The sequence below is a fragment of the Gymnogyps californianus genome, chromosome 8 (assembly GCF_018139145.2).
Source record: "Gymnogyps californianus isolate 813 chromosome 8, ASM1813914v2, whole genome shotgun sequence".
Lineage (NCBI taxonomy): Eukaryota > Metazoa > Chordata > Aves > Accipitriformes > Cathartidae > Gymnogyps > Gymnogyps californianus.
In genome coordinates, this window is record NC_059478.1 from 14,095,078 (window position 1) to 14,116,406 (window position 21,329).

General features: G+C 36.1%; 1 protein-coding gene across 5 annotated transcripts in view; it reads left to right on the forward strand.

The window, feature by feature from the left end:
• The window catches only part of COL11A1 (collagen type XI alpha 1 chain), a 163,957-nt gene that overhangs the window by 50,187 nt on the left and 92,441 nt on the right, over positions 1-21,329 (forward strand). For 2 of the 5 annotated variants that reach the window (XM_050900518.1, XM_050900522.1), the window contains exons 6-17: positions 1,520-1,636; positions 2,246-2,341; positions 4,583-4,828; positions 7,416-7,478; positions 9,068-9,109; positions 9,473-9,535; positions 12,348-12,422; positions 14,836-14,919; positions 15,173-15,229; positions 19,295-19,348; positions 20,738-20,791; positions 20,906-20,959. In XM_050900518.1, the coding sequence (XP_050756475.1) occupies positions 1,520-1,636; positions 2,246-2,341; positions 4,583-4,828; positions 7,416-7,478; positions 9,068-9,109; positions 9,473-9,535; positions 12,348-12,422; positions 14,836-14,919; positions 15,173-15,229; positions 19,295-19,348; positions 20,738-20,791; positions 20,906-20,959 (1,005 nt within the window). Of the gene's footprint in view, positions 1-1,519; positions 1,637-1,907; positions 2,061-2,245; positions 2,342-4,582; positions 4,829-7,415; positions 7,479-9,067; positions 9,110-9,472; positions 9,536-12,347; positions 12,423-14,835; positions 14,920-15,172; positions 15,230-19,294; positions 19,349-20,737; positions 20,792-20,905; positions 20,960-21,329 lie in introns of all 5 variants that reach the window. The other 3 variants (XM_050900519.1, XM_050900520.1, XM_050900521.1) reach the window with 3 other exon arrangements.

A 21,329-nucleotide genomic window follows, 5' to 3' on the forward strand; every position in this document is an offset into this window, starting at 1 on the left:
TAATCAAAAGGACAATCAAACAAAAAGCATCCAACTTCTTAAAAAAATCTGTATCTTCTTTTTAAGAAAAGCTGTTGGTTGTAGTAGGACTCTGAGGAGTCACAGGAGTGAAGTAACAGAAACTCATGTAAAGGGATTTTTAAGTGATTAAGGCCTTTCAGTGTTAGTCTCATACTTCCTGAGGAAATAAACTTCTCCATATTTTCTGCACACTGAAATCATAAGTACTAGAATTGTATCAAAAGAAGTAATTTGGTCACATGGTAGAATATACTTTGGAATATGGAGACCTGTTTTAATCTCATTTATAATTCTTCTAAAATGTCAATCTCTTTCTGATGCTGATGATATTTACGACTTCTATGAATCCTCAGAGTCATTTGGCAGTGTAATGTACTAATCCTCTCAACAATCTCATTAAACAAACACATATTGTCTTCATTTTACGGACCATGATGCTGACTTGTAGCAGGGGAGAGGAGATTTCAGAAGTGGCTAGCTTACACGAGGCACATTAGTATATTTCTTCCTAAATAAGGGAAAGCAGAGACTTGGCCAGATTCTGGCCACAATTACACCTTCCTTTGGCTCCCTGGGGACATAAAGAGAATTGGTAGCAGCCATGAGACTGCTTTAATTTACAGGACCAACCAGTTCCTGTAGCTTCAAGCATGACAGGAGTGGTGAGATAGTTTAAAGCTGCCCTTTCTTCTCAGCCATGATGAGTAGTACTTGGCACATATAATATCTAGACCAGTATCTTCATGGCACAGCCAAGATTACAGCTCAGGAGTTCCTGGCTCCCTAGATCGTGTTCACAACATTACACAAGCCAATTCGAAACCCATTTTCTCTTGTAAAAGTTTTGTGGGCCAAATCTTCATTTGATACTAGTTATTATAGATACAGATCTATGGAGCAATTTACAGCAGCTGAGGATCTGACCTTTAAATGAAATTATACCAATAAAGCATTTGCTCAGGCAATGTGTACTATGGAGCTGCCCTGGTTTTGAGAACTCTCCAGCAAACAAGAGGAGGATAGCCATGGTTATTTGTGAGTTGTGGCCTCTTTCCTGTATCTGAAATTATTTACCCTATTCATGTCAGCTATTGGCATCTCTTCGCTCTTCTGGTCACCTGAAAAAAACACAGGTAAAAGAGTATAGGTAAAAAGAGGCATTATTTGCAATTTAAAGGTTAAATAAATATATGATTTCACAAAGATCAGTTGGTGCTCCCAGTAATCCAAATTATAGTTGATTCTTCTGTGCAGTCCAATAAAAGAGAGTTTTTTCCTGGCACTACTACTTGCTTTTTTATTACTTTTGTATTGTGCTTTGAAAGAAATAAGAAATTGTATTTTTCCCCCAAATGAATAACGATATTGAATTGTTTGTACTACCTTAATTTTCTTAAGCTTTACTCCTAAGTAAAGGTTAAGATGCTTTCCAGTATTGCTAATCTAGTTTGCTACCACTAACATGGGAATGCCTGATATTTTTCCATTTGCAATGTAGTACACACCAGAAGATTTTATCGAATATGACTATGAGTATGGGGATGCAGATTATAAAGAAACTGATTCTGTAACAGAGGGACCCCCACTGTTCGAAGAGACAGTAGCACAAACAGAGGTAACAGAATCTGATCTGTTTGTTGTGTGGTGTCCAGCTGTCCCCTACCACATGGTTTGTCAATTTGTGTCTTCTGTATATAAGCTTAATGTTTTCCTCTCACTCATTTCTTTACTCTGTAGCTGTAACACTTGCTTTCAGTTAGAGATGGAAGGTCTCACGGCTGACAGCATTCATCTCACATTTGGTTACTTTTCTTTCATTCATGCTTTCTGAATTTTCTTTTCATTTTATTTATGTTTTCCCATTCCATCTTTCATAACATTTGCAGAAAAAGAAAGCCATGGTCAAAAAGAAGAAGAGGACAGTGGCCGCTAGCTCAAAGGACAAACCCCAAAAGGCCACAACAAAAAAATCTGAAAAATATGCATCCAAGAAGAAGAAAAGTTATCAAGCAGCAACAAAAGACAAACTAGGGGTAAAAGTAGCCAAGAAATAATCAAGATCTTTCCCTGGCCAAGACTGGAAGATCTCTGATAATAAGAAAAAATATACCTAACCCCACTAGATGAATACATCTGGCTAATACCATAACCTGAATAAAAGTGATACCTCTTGAATTTTTCTTACAGGATTTTTTTTAATAATGTACTTTTTCTTTAATACTAGGCAAACGTTGTTGATGGATTTCAAGAGTATAGCATAGCTGAAAATGACTATGGACCCCAGACAGAAGCTCCCTCCAGAACTACTGAAGCAAATGAGGTAATAAGGACTCTTGAGAAAATGATAGGCAAAAATACTTGCCCACCAGGTGTCAATGATTAAAAAAGCACAAACACATTTTAAAAGGATGAATGTCCATCTGTGTAAATATACATATCTATAACAGCAGTTAAGGCGATTTTATGCTTTCTCAGCCAACATCAGAACCTACTATTTTCTTGGGCAGAACTCCCATTAATTCTGTAGAGATCTGAATCTTTAGACTGCAGAGTTCAAGATTCTGGAAATCATTCAGTGATATATGCTGTGGGAATGCAGAGTTGTTGCATTCGGTGTGGATGTGAATGGAGCTATGTCTACTATAAACTAGGTTAAATACTAGACATAGTCCTCCTGATCTAATAGGAAGTGAAGTCTCTAATTTTTCCTGTAATTCTTAAGATGCAGCATGAAACAAACCTAACACAAGACAAAGAATGGCTGCAGCCATAGCAGTATATTGAAGTTGAGTCAGAAGCCATCATTTCCCCTTAATAGTTCTTCAGCTAACAAAACCAAATTATTTGCTTTTCACTGAGGTTCTATTCAAATGAAACATTGTAATTTGAACTGTCAAAAAAAAAATTATTTTGACTTATGTTAGAAACCACGTTTTTAGAAAGCCACAATGACAAGCCTAAACATTATCTTGTTAAGATTACTACACCTAAGCCAGTGTTGATTAATATGTCTACATATTAATTGATGCTAGTTTTAGAAAAATTATGGCTGATTATAAGAAACATTGTTTTAATTTTTCTTTTACATTTTCCTTTCAAAATGAAGATATGTTGCTTAAAAGATGTACAAAACTGCCAGCCCCACCCCCACCCCCCCGAACATTTGAAAAGAGAAAAAGAGTCCCCATTTGTTTTTTAGTTTTCCTCCTATGTATCTTGGAAGGTGAAGGTGAATTAAGGTATCTTTAACTCATTCTACTGTAAACTGTTTTGTGTTAAATTCTGTTAAATCTCATGATAACTTCTCACAAGTCGATTGACAGAGGCATATTTAAGAACATTCTGTTTCTTGGTCAATTAGAGGCCAATTTTACAATAGTACAGCTGTAATGAGGTCGATCCAAAGTGCTAAATGCTCTCCTTAGTCAGAGCAGTTCTGCATAAAGGCAAAATTCGGCTTAGAATTGGTTCATTCACTCTGGTGCATTTCATCTGCGTTTACTCTAGCTGTAAGGCAAAAGTCATAGTCCTGTAGCTAATGGAATTAGGCAACTGTTAAATCAGAATCTGGCCTTCTATTTTAATTGCCATATATTTCAATATCATTATTAGCTCAAGATATTTTAATTACTCTGGATGTTGATTAGCTTCTTAATATATTTTTAAGATCATACTAGTTCATCTTGTCTGACCATCTAGAATATTCATCTCATATTAGCAATATCTGAACTTTGATTTCTTTCAAAATTATCCTTTCAAGAGACCTCTGTAACAGAATAAAGCGATCCTCTTTTTTTTCCCCAAATGGTTTTGTACATCTCAAATATAGCATTCTTTTAAACTGCTTTGGTGCTTGTAAGTTGGTTGCTTGGTTTGACAGTTTACATACTTGAAGAGGAAAGCTTAGATTTCAGAAATGTTAAAATTAATCTGAGTTTTCCAGGTGGAATTTGACTCAGACAAAAAATATATAAATTGCCATGACAGACATGAACCGTGACTTTTAGAGTGATAAATAAACTGCAAAATCATTAACAAGAGAGAAGAAGTTGAAACATTTAGCTCAGCATTGGTATTTATAGACACAAAATAATGAAGAAGGCTGGGCTTAACTAAAGTGATGCTTGCACTTCCTGTACATTGTTATTGTAAAAAGGTCTGAATTTATTCACTGCTCATTGCGGTGCATATGTTCATTCATGAATGCTTGTAAGTGTGAAACCAAGCAGGGAAATTTAGCTATATTTGGCACTAAAGTAACATTAAGCAAGCAGTACACATAGCGTACTGGATATATTGAATTCAATGTTTTTGGAAATAAAAAAAAAAGCGTATGAAAGCATTACTTCTTTGTACTACTTATACAAAGATCTTTTAATTACTCTGAAAGGCTGGACTTCCATTCCTTCAGACTCTAATTAAAAGACAATATGCTGTAGTTCTACTGTTCTTTCTTCTTTTGACAAGTAATTATGGTGGATCAGCATATGCTTACATTGCTTTACTAACAATAACCCACGTATTCCTCCTATTCCCAAATCTTTGCTACTGATATGAATAGCAAAATCCTGTTGAAGAAGTATTTGCTGAAGAATACATAACTGGAGAGGATTATGATAAAAAAACTGAGGAAACTGAATATGGAAGCAGAGGAGTAGACCTCAGTGAATCTGATCTGCTGGTAGATGGAGATTTAGGCGAATATGATTTTTATGAATATAAAGAATATGAAGAGAAACCAACTGATTCCACTAATGAGGAGTTTGGTCCAGGTGTTCCTGCAGAGACCGATATCACAGAAACGAGCGTAAGTTGATTGGAGGCATAATGAAGATTAATTTAAGTTAGCCATTCTTTTATAGTTATACAGTCTCAGAACTGTACAGACCCTGATCCAGAGCTCCTTGTATATATTAGATATATCCTCACTTTTGATAGGCTTCGGATCAAGCCCATCCTCTTGTTTTAGTAATCCTGAACTTTTTATTTTTATTGAATGCAAGGGTTTTGTCTCTTTTGGTGAAGGGAGTAAGGGAGGCTTGAAGATGGGAGGGAAAGGAAAGAAGAGGTGGAATTCCAAAAACAAATGATAAAATGAACAGTTTAAAAAATCTTTCTAAACTAGAGCTAAAGCTGGAAAGAATGTAAGTTCTAATGCAGGTGCAAGTACTGTAATTAATATTTTTATATGATTACCCTAAGAAGTTGAAATGCATATAAGTGTCTAGAATCCTATGGCTTCTGCTACTTTCCAAGGAGAAAATTCATGAGTGGGAACGTGAAAGTCTGAACCGTTTCATGAAAATAAGCTTAGTCAATGGTGACAGGTTTATGACCTTGCAGGAGTGATTTAACAGCTCAGTATATATAAAAGAAGATAGGATGACATGGTGGATCCTGTGAATCATGCTCTTTTTTGTGTGTTTTATAGCGCTCTCTTTCCCTCTGACTTAATCACAGGCTTAGCAGCAAGGCTTTAATTTTCCTTTAGTTGTGCCAAGATCCTCGTTTACCAGTTTACCGGACTGTGGAAGCTGCAAAGAAAACTAATATGACTAAGATTGGAAGCAAAATTAATTCCCATTTGGATTTTTAATTGGGAAGGCCCTGAATATAGTAGGAAAGGAGAATTTTGTTTACAGTATTTGCTCAGTCTTATCTTTATTTTCTCCTCACAAACTCAAAACTTCAGTTTACAAAGGATCCAAGAAATAACAGCAAATGCTGTGAGGTTGCTTTTCTCTGCCAGCCTTGAAACCCATACTTCTGTATTTCATTTATCACTCTTTTCTAAACCCTGTTGGGGTCATTGTATTTTTTAATGATCCTTATCTGTGCAATGTGATACAAGCTTACTTTTTTCCTTCTAGCGCAGATGGGGACACTGTGGCAGAATGACACAGAAAAGGTCAGATTATCTGCAAAGCAAAGAGCCCATAAGGCACCATTTGTGCCTGCATTAAGCAAATGACTTCGTAGACTCTATCCCCTGGTGTAAATTTCAACTAAAATGCCTTGCTACAAAACTGAAGGAGTCAGGAAGCTTGAATTAGAACCCAGGCTCTGACCTGTGCCAGCTTTATTACAACTCTCATCTGCTGAACCAGAGATATCATATCATTTTCCTTTGACATATGGATGTATTTAGAACAAGTGAAGTTCTACCTCTGATAAAAAAGGCAAGATGAAAAGTACTCAGTACCTGGAAACTTTCAAAAAAGGGGCAGTATTTCCAAAGATGGAGACCTGGTGTCATTTTTTACAACCAATTTTCATTAGTATAATAAAACATAATTATCTATACCTCTTGCTACTTGATTTTTATGAACTATTGCATCGTTACTAGTGAGATCTGTGCCTTTATAAATGAATACAAAATGCACAAGCCGTGAATCTGTATCTCTGTTTTTCCTTTCCAAAATATTTCATATTGAAATACAGTAACATTACCTTTAACATTTTCAAATCCCCAGCTGTTTTGGTGTAAATGTGGAATCACTCTACTGAAATAAAAAAAAAGCATTTCAAATTTTCATCTGATCAGAGCTGAATTTAATTTCTAGTGGATGTTAGCAATCAAGACAGGTACTTCTGAAAAAAAATACATATCTCATGGTTTGAAAAAAAAATCAGTTTATTTTTCTCTGTTTGAAACTTGAATCTGTCTGTGTTCTGCCATTAGCATGTGTTATTGACCCATTATTTTAGGTACTTCTGTTATCTTAATCTTGAACCCAAAACTTCCCATAGAGCTGATCCTAAAAGAATTTTGCAGTTGATGGTAATTCATGTAGTTAGGAGGCATAACTGGCTATCCATGAAATAATATTTAATGTTTACAGTGCCACTTAACTCATTTCCCATTTATGCCATGAAGTCACAGACTCTTCTCAGACTAATTTACATGTTGTAGATGTCTAATGAATGAAATTAGGAGCTTGAAGGGTACCGTCCATATGGGACCAAGGGATCTTTCTTTCCAGCTTAATTTAGGCTTGCTTAACTCAGAAAGCCATGAAGAATCATTGTTAATTGCCAAGAATATATCCATTCAAATAAGAAAAGAAACAGCTTTGTGACTTGCACACAGAAGTTTTAGATTCTAAGTCCAAAGTCCTAATACAAACCATGGGATGCAAACTATTGCATCTCATTGGAAAACTACAAATTGACAATATCCAATAATTTGAAAAGTATGCATGCAGTTTTTGCATTTTCCATTTCTTATGTATTAAATATTTTTGATTGATATGGTTTGTGCCTGTGATGTATTTTTCATAGCACAGATCAATTCCAGCTTTAGCTTTCAGTTACAGGTTGCTGTAGTTCTTTATTGTACCAGGCCCTTATACCTTCTACTTATTTTCATTTTTGGGGCTGTTTTTACTGGCCAGGTGACTGGACATGGGGCTTATGGAGAAAAAGGCCAAAAGGGAGAACCAGCTGTGATTGAACCTGTAAGTACAGATGTGGGTGAGTTTTTCTTTAGCATATTATAACATATGTACACTGTTGATATGTCATTATCAAACCATGTTGTTCATGATAGGATGACAGTAACCTTATCCATGATCTCTGAAACAATCACCTGCAATGTGGACGGTATAAAAGTGATAACAGACAGTAGCCTGTTTGGCCTTCTCTTTCGGTAACACAAAGGACTAACCACATGTTCCTTAAAACAAGGAGAATCTTCTTGTGCAGAGGAAAACAGAGCATAGATCTGCTCTTCAGGCCATTTAGTAACTACAGCTTGGACAGACCTACAGAGATAGCTTCCAGCTTAGGCACAGGTGATACTGTAACTACAGGTTTCAGCAAGGGCAAGGAAGTCCCTCTGAGAGGTTAAATAAATGCTTATATGTTTAACCTGTGCTAGTGCAATCAAACTGCTAAAAGTTTAATTAAATACTTTCTTCCGAGGTTACAACTTGGTCATAAGCACAGTAATGGATCAGTAGCTTACAGAATTTTTCTCATCTTTAAATAGTAGTATAGTAACTAAGTGGCTTTTACAGTAGGACAAAGTTATACTGTAGCATCATGTTTGATGGTTAGAAACTAAAATGTAGCTGAATTTAAAAAAAGACATAGATTATACAAAAATAATCATTTATATCTAGCAGAAGTTGAATGCCAGTGTGGTTTACTCTTGTAGAATTTTCAAGGACTGCTTTCAAATATGTATTTGACCCAAACAGAAATTAAAATTTAATCTGATTTTTGTTTCATAGAAAATTAGGTACAGAAATATCAAGGGAAAAAATCAGCTTAAGCTGAAGCCTGATAAAATACTATGATGTGTCATTGTTACCTAAATATCTAAGCTCTGGATTCTGTGATCCAAAAGCTTCCTCTTAATTCTATATTCCTATCCTAGGATTAGCATTTGGTTAAGTTACTGATCACTAAAGTTAAAGGACTACAATAATGAACAAGTTACAAGTTAAGATTATGACCTCTCAGTCATGATCTGTGAAGAAGCTCAGAGTGTGTTAGCTTATAAAATGCATGTCTTTTTTAAACCATTGCAAGATACATCTAGTTTACATCCATAATACCAAAGAGGTATCCACTGTCAATCTCCAACATCGTTGGAGTTCACTGCAGCTAGCTTCAAGCTTGTTTGTCCAGTCCTCCTTCCTATGGAAAGCCAAGTACAAGTAAGGATCATATATTTGAAGGTCTTACCATGACCTGGAATTTAGACTAGCATCTGCACTCAAAAAAAGGAACTAGGAGGTGCTATAAGACCCACAACATAGAAATAGCAGAGTTATTCACATCAAATTCTTTAACAGCATTAAAAAAAAAAAAAAGTTATTTTGAATCAAGTAGTATGAGATCCCTCCAGTGTAGAAGTCTTTCTCACTTTTAAAGCCACACAACAATTCAGATTCCAATTCTAGTAACTGTGGAAGGAAGATGCCCAGAAAAGTTTATCAAAACACTAAGAAATGTTAACTTTAGTAGTTCAGCTAAAAAGATGTTTTATATTTTTCTTCAAGACACAATGAATTTAGTATCTTGTTTCATCCCCTCCTAGGGTATGCTCATTGAAGGACCACCGGGACCAAGAGGACCTGCTGTAAGTAGATTAATCACAATTTCCTTTTATTGCATTTGATTTATCCACTGTGCTTTGGTATTCATGAGTTAACACAATTAATATTGGTCTTATCATAATTCCCAAATGGTATATTGGACTTAGCATTTTTAGAAAGGAGTCAAAAAGGGTCATCTCCAGCATTTTCAGTGACAGCATGCTACAAGCTGAGTACACATGAAAATCAAACTTTTGAATGTTGACTATAAATCTTTGCAAGAAAAGAAAGTATGCCGCCTTATAAATTATTTTATCCAAATATGTGTTCAACATAACTTTCCAGAGAAAAAATAGTTCAAAAATTCTGCAAGCATTCAGCATAATAATGTCATTCATTTTCCATAGGGTCTTACAGGTCCCCCAGGTCTACAAGGTCCTGTTGGTCCTCCAGGTGACCCTGGTGAAAGGGTAAGTCAACAAACAGATCATCCTGGGTGTTCATGGTGTGTCTTGCACTAAGTGCTGCAAGAGTAAGTGGGTTAGATCCTGATCTGAAATATACATACATAGGTTAAGAAAATTCAGTGAAACTGAGGCTGATTTACTCAGCTGAGCAAATCAACTGAGAATCTGAACAAACATTTCCTTAGTGGTAGAAATATGTACTGTAAATACAGAAAAAAAGTTAAATTCCTTTTTGTCTATATTTCTCTGTTTTGATGTGAATTATTTTAAAATATAATAAAGCAATAGGTACAAACATTTCATATGGATTTGAATAAGTTTTTAAAAAATCAGTATGACCTCAGCTATAACATACAGAGAAAAACAAGCTCTGCAGAATCAAAATACACATGGAAATATTGAAAGTGATGGATAATATTTAGATGATCTAGGCAGAATTTATTTGCCATATTAAATAATGTACTGCATGAGAACCCTATCCAGTCATGAACATAATTGAAATTTAAGCTATTATTTTAGTCTTACATGTTCTCACAAGCCTTTTCTTACTGCCACAACTAACACAATTTTAGAACAGCTTAAATATATTTTTTTGAGGAAAATATGCTACCAAAAAAACTTCCTGAGTTTTATGAGTGATAGTTTACTGATGAGTCTAGCATGTTCATACTGTATTAGTGTATGCAAGATGTTGAGAAGATGCTATTACTTCACTGAATAATGAGATAATGTTAAAATCCCAAGAATGCTTCACCTTGATAGTAAGTCAGCATCCACACTTCTTTCATATTTCTTTCCTGTAGATTAACTAAACAACATATTTTGGAATTTAAACTTATAAAATGGGCATAGTAATGGAATAACTACTGATAGTACTCAGTTTTTTAACTAACTACTTACTGAATTCATCAGAAGGAAATTCTTGATTAAACATATCATGTGCCTGTCATGGAACAGACTTCATGTTTTATATAAAAAAGGACACATTACACAAATAAATAATTGTAGAAATGAGTTACCAAACTCATGAGAACAATACAGATTTCTGCAACCAGATTCTGCTGTCAGATTCCATCGTAATGAAATAACGTGTCTTACTTTAAATTTTAAACATATGTGGACAGGTTTGGCTTTTTCCTTAAACAACAATCAGTATATATGAATAAAGGCTTTAGCTCTTGCTATAACTATTCTGACTAATATTCATCTTAGGTAAAAAATTCAGAAAAGTAGCATTCTCAGAAAATTACCACTCAAGAAAAGCACATTGTTTAATTTTAAAAATCCCGCATTAATACCTAGAATAATTGATAAAGTTGTTTAAGCACAGAACTACAGAACAATTAGTTGTGAAATCCACCACTTTTTGTAGTTGCCCATGGTGCTTCAGCTTTTGTACTAAATTATTATATCATTCTAATCCTAATAATGGGTATAAGACAACCGAGAAATGAAGGAACATACCCTTCTGGAGAGGACCATAAGTGGTCCCACTTTTACTTACTGTAGGGATGAATTTCACGCATATAAAATGGTGCAATGGAGGAAGAAATTGAAAAACTAATCTAATCTTCAGTTTCATCTTCAGTAATCTAATCTTCTGATCTAATCTTTCAGTTCTAATCTTCACAAAAACTCATAATCATATGACATAAAGTCACTGCAGGTCAGAGTAAAGGTTCTTTGGGTGCCTTGCAAGTGCATTTAATTATTTTTCTATTAACCTTAACTCAAAATTGCCTGGATATATAATGGTTCTTTTTAACAATTACAACATTTTATTCAATAGTTTACATCTGAATTAGTAATAATTCTCAATTTAAGAGTTATCTGTAGTGTGTTATTAGTAGGGAATTATTTTTTGATGCTTCAGGCTTTTTTGAAAAAAGAGCTCAAACAGACTCAGTAACAGACTACTGATCTTAATTCTTGGAGAGCGGAAAAAACACCAAAATTTTTCAGATCAGGTTTCCTATTGTTTTGTTCAACTCCTGAGCAGCAGAAGGAGCCAGTTAAGACAGTTTGATGTTTGCTGGTCTGTCATTGCAACCCTACAGAGAGTCATTCTGGTGAATGAGTACTTCGTTTGCCAGACATGCAGCAGGCAAATGAGCAGTCCTGATGCAGGTCCTTCCTGCCCTTGACAGCTTCAGCTAGTAAAAGTGCAGCATGCAAATTGCGGGGGGAAAGGTGCAATTGTAAATCTAACTGTTGTCACAACAGCAATATTTATCTATGCAGCATGTTGGATCAATAATCATGAGCGTCATGTACACACATTGGTACATTTCTTCAACTCCAGCTTACACAAAAAGTTTAGCTCTTTTTAAACTGTCAGGGAGAATTAGATTTCATAAAAAATAGATTTCAGGTCATAGCTGCAGAACTTATGTAGCCTTTGAAAATTAAGCCTACTCAAAGGGTTTAAAGAGAATCAGCAGTGTTAGTTCTCTGTATCAAATAAAGCAAACACTGGAACACAATGCAAATCTCAGCTCAGACCAACCTATGAAATCACGAGCAGAGCCTCCATAATTAGGTACTCCATACTCCATTTTTTAATATAATTTGTAAGTAAAATAATTAAAGAGAATAGCTTTCTTCCCTATTGCTGAATGTCTTCCCAAACTCAGTTCTTTAATTACCTCACTAATAATGAATAACATTCCCAAATAATTTGCAGAGAGACTATTAAACCTCCAAGTGTGTCATTATGAATACAAGTGTAAGTGTGTGTGAGTGACTCAAAAGGTTTTTCTTATGTAACTATCTTTTTGTTCTCATCCCTTTTTCTCTCATCCCTTTGTTCTCTTAGGGTCCACCTGGTCGCCCTGGTCTCCCCGGTGCTGATGGTTTAGCAGGTCCCCCAGGTACCATGTTAATGTTGCCGGTAAGTTGTATTATGATTACAGGGTAACCAGCCTCCAAAAAGAGGAACTGCGTTTCAGGAAATGTATAGGTGTTTTCTTTTTTCATCTGATTTTGTCTTTGGAATGAGAGGTGATACAGAGTTTCTTGTATGGTGTAAGCATTTGAAGATCATATGGTACCTTTATTCCCTCAAAAAAACCATATGCTTTAGCTCCTGCATGGCTGCCAGATTGGAACATACATGAATGTATTACACTCACTGAAATCCTCCTTATATTTTCAACAATAACTATTATTTGCTACTATATGTCCTAAACAAGGAGTTTGCTGTTGCGCAAAGGGCATGTACTCCCAGCAGGCATATGTGCTTTCAAGTCTCTTTGACATGGAGAATTTCAAGCATTCCATGCTTAAAATTGGACTTCAGTGTCCTCTTTGAAGAGTCAGTGCATCCTTTGAATAGAAATATATGCACATAGCCAGCTCTGCTCCCACTGGAGTCAAAGCAAAACACCATCTGTTTTAGCAGGTGGAGGAACGAGCCCAAAGCTGTTAAAGTATCTTGCAGCTTTGTGGTATGAAAAGTACTATGTGCATGGAATTCATTATTCCTAAGTGTATGTGTGTATGTGAAAGATCTGATGAGTACTACCATCCCAGAGAATTGATAAACCAACTGTAAATGAAGGGGCAGTGTTTTTGGTAAGTAAAGCAAGTAAGTAAAAAGTCTCGGAGCTGTAGTTGCTGCAGTTCTGATACAGGAGGCAGGACTCCATCAGTATCAATGAGGAAAGGATGATTTTGTAAGGTTTATTTTCTATTTATGAAACAATCAATGGAAGTTTATTAAAATAAGCTAATGTTTTTGACCTCGTGCTTGCACCAAGTTCTGTTATCACAGCTGGCTGTATAACAGAAATACTTGTTTACCAATAATCAGTTGATGGAAAAATGCCACTACTCCTCAGGGGAATTATTCCCAAATCATTTTTCCATCTGTAATTGCTGTGCCAGCAGAGAAAAATTTATCTTTTATCAGTTTGTTCCATTAAAGGTGGTAAGTGTGGACTAATACTTAACCTATCGGTCACTTTGGAAAATCTTATTAGCTTTATTTTTTGATGTTCATGAGTCTCACCACAAGTGATTTACCAAGTCAAACCAGAAATTTCTCAGGAAGGAAGAAATTGGCTTCAGGTTTCCCGAATTCCAGCCTAGTAGTTTAACCACCATCCAGACTTCTTTTCCACATTTATAAATCCCACTGAGAAGCCACTATCCTTTTACAACAGATGACCTGCTCACTAGCTTGAGAGCCATCCTGGTATAAAGGAGTAAACAGGTGGAATTTAATCTAGCAGTGGCAGACTGTCTTGTCACAGAGATACATTTAAAATACCAAGTAACATGTGGGAGACAACTTTTGTGGGATGTGTGGCTCTTCATCATCATGTGTGGGGCTTGAATTCATCAAAATGGGTTCACCTTTTCAATCGATGCAAGACAACGAATTTAGGCATTTTTGCTTTGAAAAATATTTTGAAAATGTGGTTGATTCCACATTATGTGGATCTCTACAAACCGCCTGGCCTCCTTTCAAATGATAGAAGGCTTGGTAGTTGTCATTTTAGAAGAAGTCAGGTGCTCATTTGTGGGGGCTTAAAGCAACAAGTTTTCCATCACTTTCCAAAAAAATCCTTCCATTCTGATAATAATGTGACTGCGGGAGAAAGACCTCAGTTACCGTGCCAAATCTGGGTGTAGGCAAACTGGACAAACTGTTGTGGGCAGTGAAAGATTCATGGCCCTGATATCCGGTGTGCCTATGCCATACCTTTGGAAAGCCGTGCTTCTTGTTGCAGCTTAGTGTCTCTGCAACATTGCAAAGCTTCTACTAGTAGTTTCATGAGCAATAACAGTCCAGGAGTGCAGGAATGAGTAATTCTGTAATTTATTTTGAAATTGTCAGAAATGACACAAAACTGTTTCATTTTAGATACCAAACATTTTTCAAATTGAAGTCTGCCTTAAATTGAATTGCATTTTTCTGTGGGTACCTACCAATGTACAGAGAATTAATTAATTAATTTTGATACGTATTTTTAATGAGATTTTGCAGACAATTAGAGTCTATTTTGGCCTCTTTTTGAAACAAACAAACAAGCAAACAAAATGAAAACCAAAATCCTATGAAATCAAGAAAATGTTTGCTCATAAGGGATTAGATTTGCACTTCAGTTCTAAACTATTACCAATGACTTAATATTTGTGCTGGATCCAGTGGCCTCAATGCAGCAGTCCTCTGAAGTTAGTGGAATGAACTAAAGACTGAGACCCTGTGTCTTCGAAGTGGTTTACACAGTTGCAACAAATAACAAGTATGGTTTTAATTTGATAAATTCTGAATCCTTTTCTTGGTTTGCTATTTGCAGTTCCGCTTTGGTGGAGATGGTGAGAAGGGCCCAACAATCTCAGCTCAGGAAGCTCAAGCACAAGCTATTCTTCAGCAAGCTAGGGTGAGCACAAGGAACCTGCAAACAAAATTGCCACAAGGGTACAGCTCCAAAAAAAATTCCATTTTACATCATGCAGGATGTGAAGTAAAGAGCTCTAAGCATCATCTCATCACAGTAGTTATCCTTATTGACAACTGAGTCAATGATGGGGGCTATTTGCTAATGCATTATGAAATTGTATCAATAAAGAATTTGTATGCTCGCTGGCAGCTTTTTCTTGATACCTGTTGCTTTGTTCTGTTTGTTTTCTCAGATTGCTATGAGAGGCCCACCTGGTCCCATGGGACTCACTGGAAGACCAGGTCCTGTGGTATGTAAACAAAACAGGGGCACAGATTTAAGAACACAGTAACGCAAGTCCATGGATCTCATTCTCGCCTTGCCTACATTTCTGTGTTTGTATTTATTTTATTGGAAAAGAAACTGATACAATTAAAGCCATAGTTTGTATTCTTATTCAAGGTCTGCAATGCAACTTGAATACTAAATCAGTTTTTATTGTAGATTTTGGGGTGTTTGGATAGAGCACACTGGTAGACTTACAAAACTAGCGAATAGTTTTACATAAATAATTAGATATGCCTCTACAGTCAGTCATCTCTGTAATAATATTTATAAAATTTCTTGTGGTAAATATGAAACTCTACAGAAGGAGATACTAAAGCAAGAGTGTGCAGAATGACCTTGGCTTACTATTTAAGCTGAAGCTGGAAAGTTCTTAAGAGGCATTCCTATAAGCAATTAAAAGCCATACAGATTGCTAAAAGAATTGTACTTTTTTACTTCAATCCTGAATTTCGCTTGACTGCTAATACCAAATGATCTGGACAATGGCCCTGTGGATGTTAAAAAAGCTTAATATTTGTACAAAGTCTGTACATGGAACACAACAGTTTTTCTGATGACATGCAAAACAACTTTCTGATCACAAATAGGTTTGCCTCTGTAATCCCTGCAAACACTTTAAAAGGACAATACTTACAATGAAAGAATAAAACCAGGTAGGAAGCTCAGCAAGCCAAAACCACCTGATCAATCCTGCAATTGCAATTTCCTCTTTTAGGAAGTGGATACTTTTCAGACTCGATAGTCCACTAAATGGCGTAAGTTAGCATTTACCATCTTTCAAAAAGCTATTATAAAGCATCTGTACCGTGACATAAAATAACAAATGCTGCAGCCAAGATCATAAGCTTTGTAGAAGACTAGTCTTTTCTAACTTTATCCCAGGTGATTATACTTATCCTCTGATGTAGAGTAAAATTCTCTTCTACAGTTAGTACAGCACCGATATTTGAAAGATCCACTTAATATGGAAACTGTTATTTTGTCTACTGTGATGGCACAGCTAGGTTGGAAAATATTTGGCCTCTTCAATTTTGATCTATGTCTGCTGTAATTTTTATTTATGTTGTCATTATGGTGATGGACACAAAGAGTAATGTTAGCATTTTTCGTTAGATCAGACAAGCATCTAGCTGTAAAACATAGACAAGAATACAATTGTGCTATTGAGAAATGAAAACAAGTGATCGCTGGGTAACCAAGAGAAAAGGATGAAGCAAGTTCCTATTGGTTTATTGTGTGAAGAAAAAGTGACTGCAGAGATATGTCAGTCACAACTACAGCAGCATACATAGAAGACAGCAACAGAAGTTGCTGGAGGCCACCTGGTTTTCTCCTTGCCTCAGAACACAACAGCATTTTCCTCCAAAGTAGTTTCCTTCCACTCATCCCAGTTGTGGACATTTGGTCATAACTTAGAAGTGGTGAGACTGTAGTATAAGAAATATGGTTCCTTTCCCTTCTTTTGCGCTTCTTTCCTTCTTTAATGTGATGCTGCAGCAACAGCCCATAGCTGAACAGTAATGATCAGGTCCTCCCCTTCTAATCTCCTCTTTTTCCCTCTCATCCTCACCCTCCTTAATGTACAGTGTCTGTTAGTTTGAAAGCAGGAGAGGCAGGTGGACAAACATGAGTATAGCACCCTACTATTACCAACAGAAAATACTGGCCAGGTTACTGTCCATCTCATGTGTAACTATAGCAGCACAATGCAACTGAAAGGTTGCCTCAGTGGCTCTCACTGCTATTCCCTCCAGTGAGCACTGTTATTAACAAAGAAAACCCAGGGGGACATAAGATAATTACATACTGTTGAAGGAATATTTTAGGGAGCATAAGGAATACTCTGGATCATGTTCTTCCCTGATCCTAGCAGCTTAACATTCTCTTCAGTGACTCTTGAAAGCTATGTGATACTAAAACTGTTGTAAATTGTATTCTCAGTTGGCTTGGTAGTGCTTTCTTCACCTTTATAGAGCATCAAAAAATCTGTTCCAGATTATGCTGTGCTCCAAATTGGCCAGTCTCATGAACCCAGTCTGTTTATCTAGGGGAAATTTACTGTTCTCAGGTAAATTTTAGCTAAATAATCCACCAGAATCTCACTTGGTCCCCAGAAACTGAAATTACTGGACTTTACCTGTATTTTTAAGCAGACCTGTACAAGAGCAATTATTTTCTAGAGTAAGTCTTCCAAAGTAAGTAGTTGCTACCAAGCAGAGAATTTGGCTCACAGACTCCTGATTGATCGTGATGAGGTATGCAATACTTACAAATAGTCAAACACGTTGGGTCTGTTTAACAAACTAATACACTATTTCCAGCAATGTATTTAAATCAGGAGACCTGCAGGATAACATTCAGTCTATACAGACAAAATAACTATAGAACTGCTGTAAGCAAGGAATTCATTTGTGAAGACTGGTATAATATTGACAGTGGGTTGTATACCTTTAGCTGAGGAATAACCTGGCCACATACTCATGCTTTCATGTTTAAAAACCTTCATGAATTCCTGTATGCAAAGTTCAACAAATGAATATTAATAGTTGTTTTGCTTCTAAGCCACCAGGAGGCTCTAGAAATTCAACTCTCTGATCTGGCAACATTTTTGGCCTACAGTTCCAGAAGCAACTACAGATTCTAGGTCTGTCAATTGCTTGTGTGCCCAGCTTATTTTAAGAATTAAATAGTTGGCGCTTTTACTCTTAATATGAATTGTATTTTGTTAAATTAATTAGAAGCCAATGAGAGACATTTAGAAACATGTCAGTTATTAAAAGTCTTAAACATAGAGTGTCAAAGCCCCAGTCTAGCTTCAACTGAGTCTGGAGTTCATATGCTTAATTAACATAGCATACAAAATAAATTTCTGCCTACAGATATTAAATGAATCAATTATATTAATTAAAAGCAGAGCTTACAACAAGGAAACCCAAACAAACAGTCACCACCTACCAAAGCCGCTGTTCTCTCCACTGCCAGTACCAGCTCAGGATCTGATTTTCAATTTGCTTAGGACTTGATTCAGTACCTGCAAGGTCAGTGGGAATCTTTCCACTCCAGGATGCTAGACTCAGCGCTAAGCCAAGCCATGAGACCACTTCTTTCTTTGAATGGTCACTATGGTGAATATAGGAGGATTATCAATTTTCCAAGGTCTGCAAGATTCGTTTCATATTAAATACATACATTTGGTCACGACCTGTTTCAGAGGTCAGAAATGCAAAAACTCTTTTGCCCATAATAGTAAACTCCAGTATGTTCCTTCCCTGAGCATGTATTCTTTGTGAACATGTCAGGACTTTTTGTTCTGTTTTGTCTATTTTTGTGAGACCACTATTAAGAAAACACAAACGTACTTTGACTAGTTCTGCCCCAGCTTCCATGTACAGTATCTTACTCTGGATGAAGATCTGGTTTACGTCTGTTTATGAGTAAAACTTACTCTGAAAATCTGTATCATCATTTAATGATAGTAAAGAGATGCAGTTATATAGATTTTCCACTTCTTCAGGGCCAGATGCACAAAGACCTTGGTTAAAACATCACTGAAGTTCATGACAAGATTAGACAGGGTATTTTTCATTGACTATAGTGATCTTGGGATTGAACTCCAAGACTCTGTTATTTTCTGTACAACACAGAAATAAAGGTAAAAAGAGGTGGCTTTCATTTCTGTTGCCTTCCCTACAACGGATGCACTTACGTTTGCATTATTTATGTTCTTACTGTGCTCATATTTAGCTCTTAAATATTAATGTAGAACAAAGGGTTACATTTGATCCCATTCAAATTGATGGGAGTTTTCTTTGGTAACAGAAAGATTTTTGGCCCAGTTAGGCCCAGTGTCTAGACAATGATATATCAGGGTATTTCTGCAGATTCAAATGGTGAATTCACACCTCCTAATGAATAGGGGATTGTTTGGTTTTTCTCTCTGTAATTAATGTATCGAAATAGAAAGTAACTTACTCATTTAAAGAGTTCTTTGTATATTTAAACGATATGTTTTACTTTTTTCATCAAGGGTGGACCTGGAGCGGCAGGTGCTAAGGGTGAAAGTGGTGAACCAGGTCCCCAGGTACAATAATATTGCCTGTTACGTTTGAGCATGTTTATCTTTAAGAAAATGCATTCATATCACTTAGAAGAAATCAATCAATGATGTGCTTTCTGTGTGCAATTGAAGAAAAATAGCTTTTACAATACTATCCTAATTAAATGCAATAGCTTGATTGTTCATTTTGAAATATGAAAGTAACAATCTTTATGTAACAAAAAGCAATTATCACATGTAGAGTGTCATCACTTGAAAACCTGTTTTAATATTGTCACTTCAGGCTCTTTTCTCTGTTAAATAATCATGTCAGTCTGCAATTGTATGACCTTGAGCTCTGATCTTATCAGATGTTATAAGGTGAGAGAGGTTGAATTTAGTTGGTGATTAAACAGGGTATTTTCAAGAAAGACGTGACACAGCAAGAATAAGTCTTTAGGAATCAGAGCATGCTTTTCTTCTCAGCTTACTATTATATCAGCTCCTGTGCAGTGATGTTAAAGAGCACTGAAACGCATTGAAATCTTTCAGCTTAAACCTAAAAGTAATAGGGGATTCTTAAAGAAAACATGATAGAAGTCTCTGGAACAATGGTTTTGCCAGATCTCAAGTGGTATCGTGGATTTGCTACATTATTAAGTGCCTGTCTTAAAACTCCACATGGATATTTGCAGAAGAAAAATAAAGCAATTAAACAAAAAAGCACTCTGAACAGCTGGTCAGTCTTCCAGTTTGCTTACTTACATTTTTAGTATTTTTTCTCTTCCTACTCAGTGTTTTTGGATGGCTAGTCCTTACCATTGCTATTTTCACCTGAAGAAGATGCATTTGGATGGGAGATGAGAAAGCTTCCACAGAAACATATGCCCAGACAGTTGTCAGTGAAAGTTACATGTGTTTGAAAAGTGGAATTAGGCTTTTCAGTTTGGGGTAATTTGGTTTCCCTCTAGTTAAAACTGTGCTGTGTAAAGCTAAGACAGCATGTGTTTACCAGCACAACTCATGTTTGTGTATGAGTTAGGGATCTGAAATAAGCACTCTTTAGTTTTCATCAAATAATTTTTATGTGACTAAAATAATTTTGGCATGAGAGGAAGAAGGGTTTTCAAACCACAGGACTGAGATCTTCAAAGCCATGAAAAGAATGTAAGAAGCTTTTATGTTAAAAGGACCAGTTATGCCATGTATAGTGCCATCTCATGAAAACTAGTGTTAAAATTGGCAGTGCTAAGGCCGGTTTGCATGCCCATGTTCTATTAAAACTAATGGGAATTTGGAAACCAGAATCCCTCTCCTGGGAAAAAAATGCAGCTTTGTGTATAAAAAAATCTTACCTTGTTCTTGAGGTGAGATGTTTAACTAGCTTTTTAATGACATGAATGTGATTCTAAGAATTACACTCTTTAAATTCAGGGTCCTCGTGGTGTTCAAGGTGCCCCTGGTCCAAGTGGAAAAGCTGGCAAAAGGGTAGGTAGTGTATGGATCAATCCCGCTCTGGGTAAATAGTTTCTATTTAAATATATTTAAATATTAACTGATTCCACTGCATTTTCAAATGTTTGCCCCTTTGGGTTTTTGCAGGGACGTCCTGGAGCTGATGGTGCCAGAGGAATGCCAGGAGAACCTGGTGCAAAGGTAAATAATAATGAGACCTGGTGCTTTATTTCAGTCTTGGAATGGGCTAGACAGATTTTATGTAGGTACCACAGTTTCTTCCAGACCAACCCAAAATTCTTCTCTCAAGTGAAAACACTGAGGTTTCAGATAGCTGGGTCAGATGCAAGAGCTGAGAATGAATCATCCATTTAAAATATGGTAATTAATGGTAATGGCTAGTAGTCTGACCTTGAAGTAACTCGATTCTTGGGGCATGATTCCTATCCCTCTGAGTCAGTTTCTAGTTACAGAGTATCAGTAATAGTAAAGTCAGTTCTGCAACTGCAAAGTGCAGCTAGAATCAAGCTTTTCATTTCAGTGTAGACTTCTTTTTATAAATAGCATAATT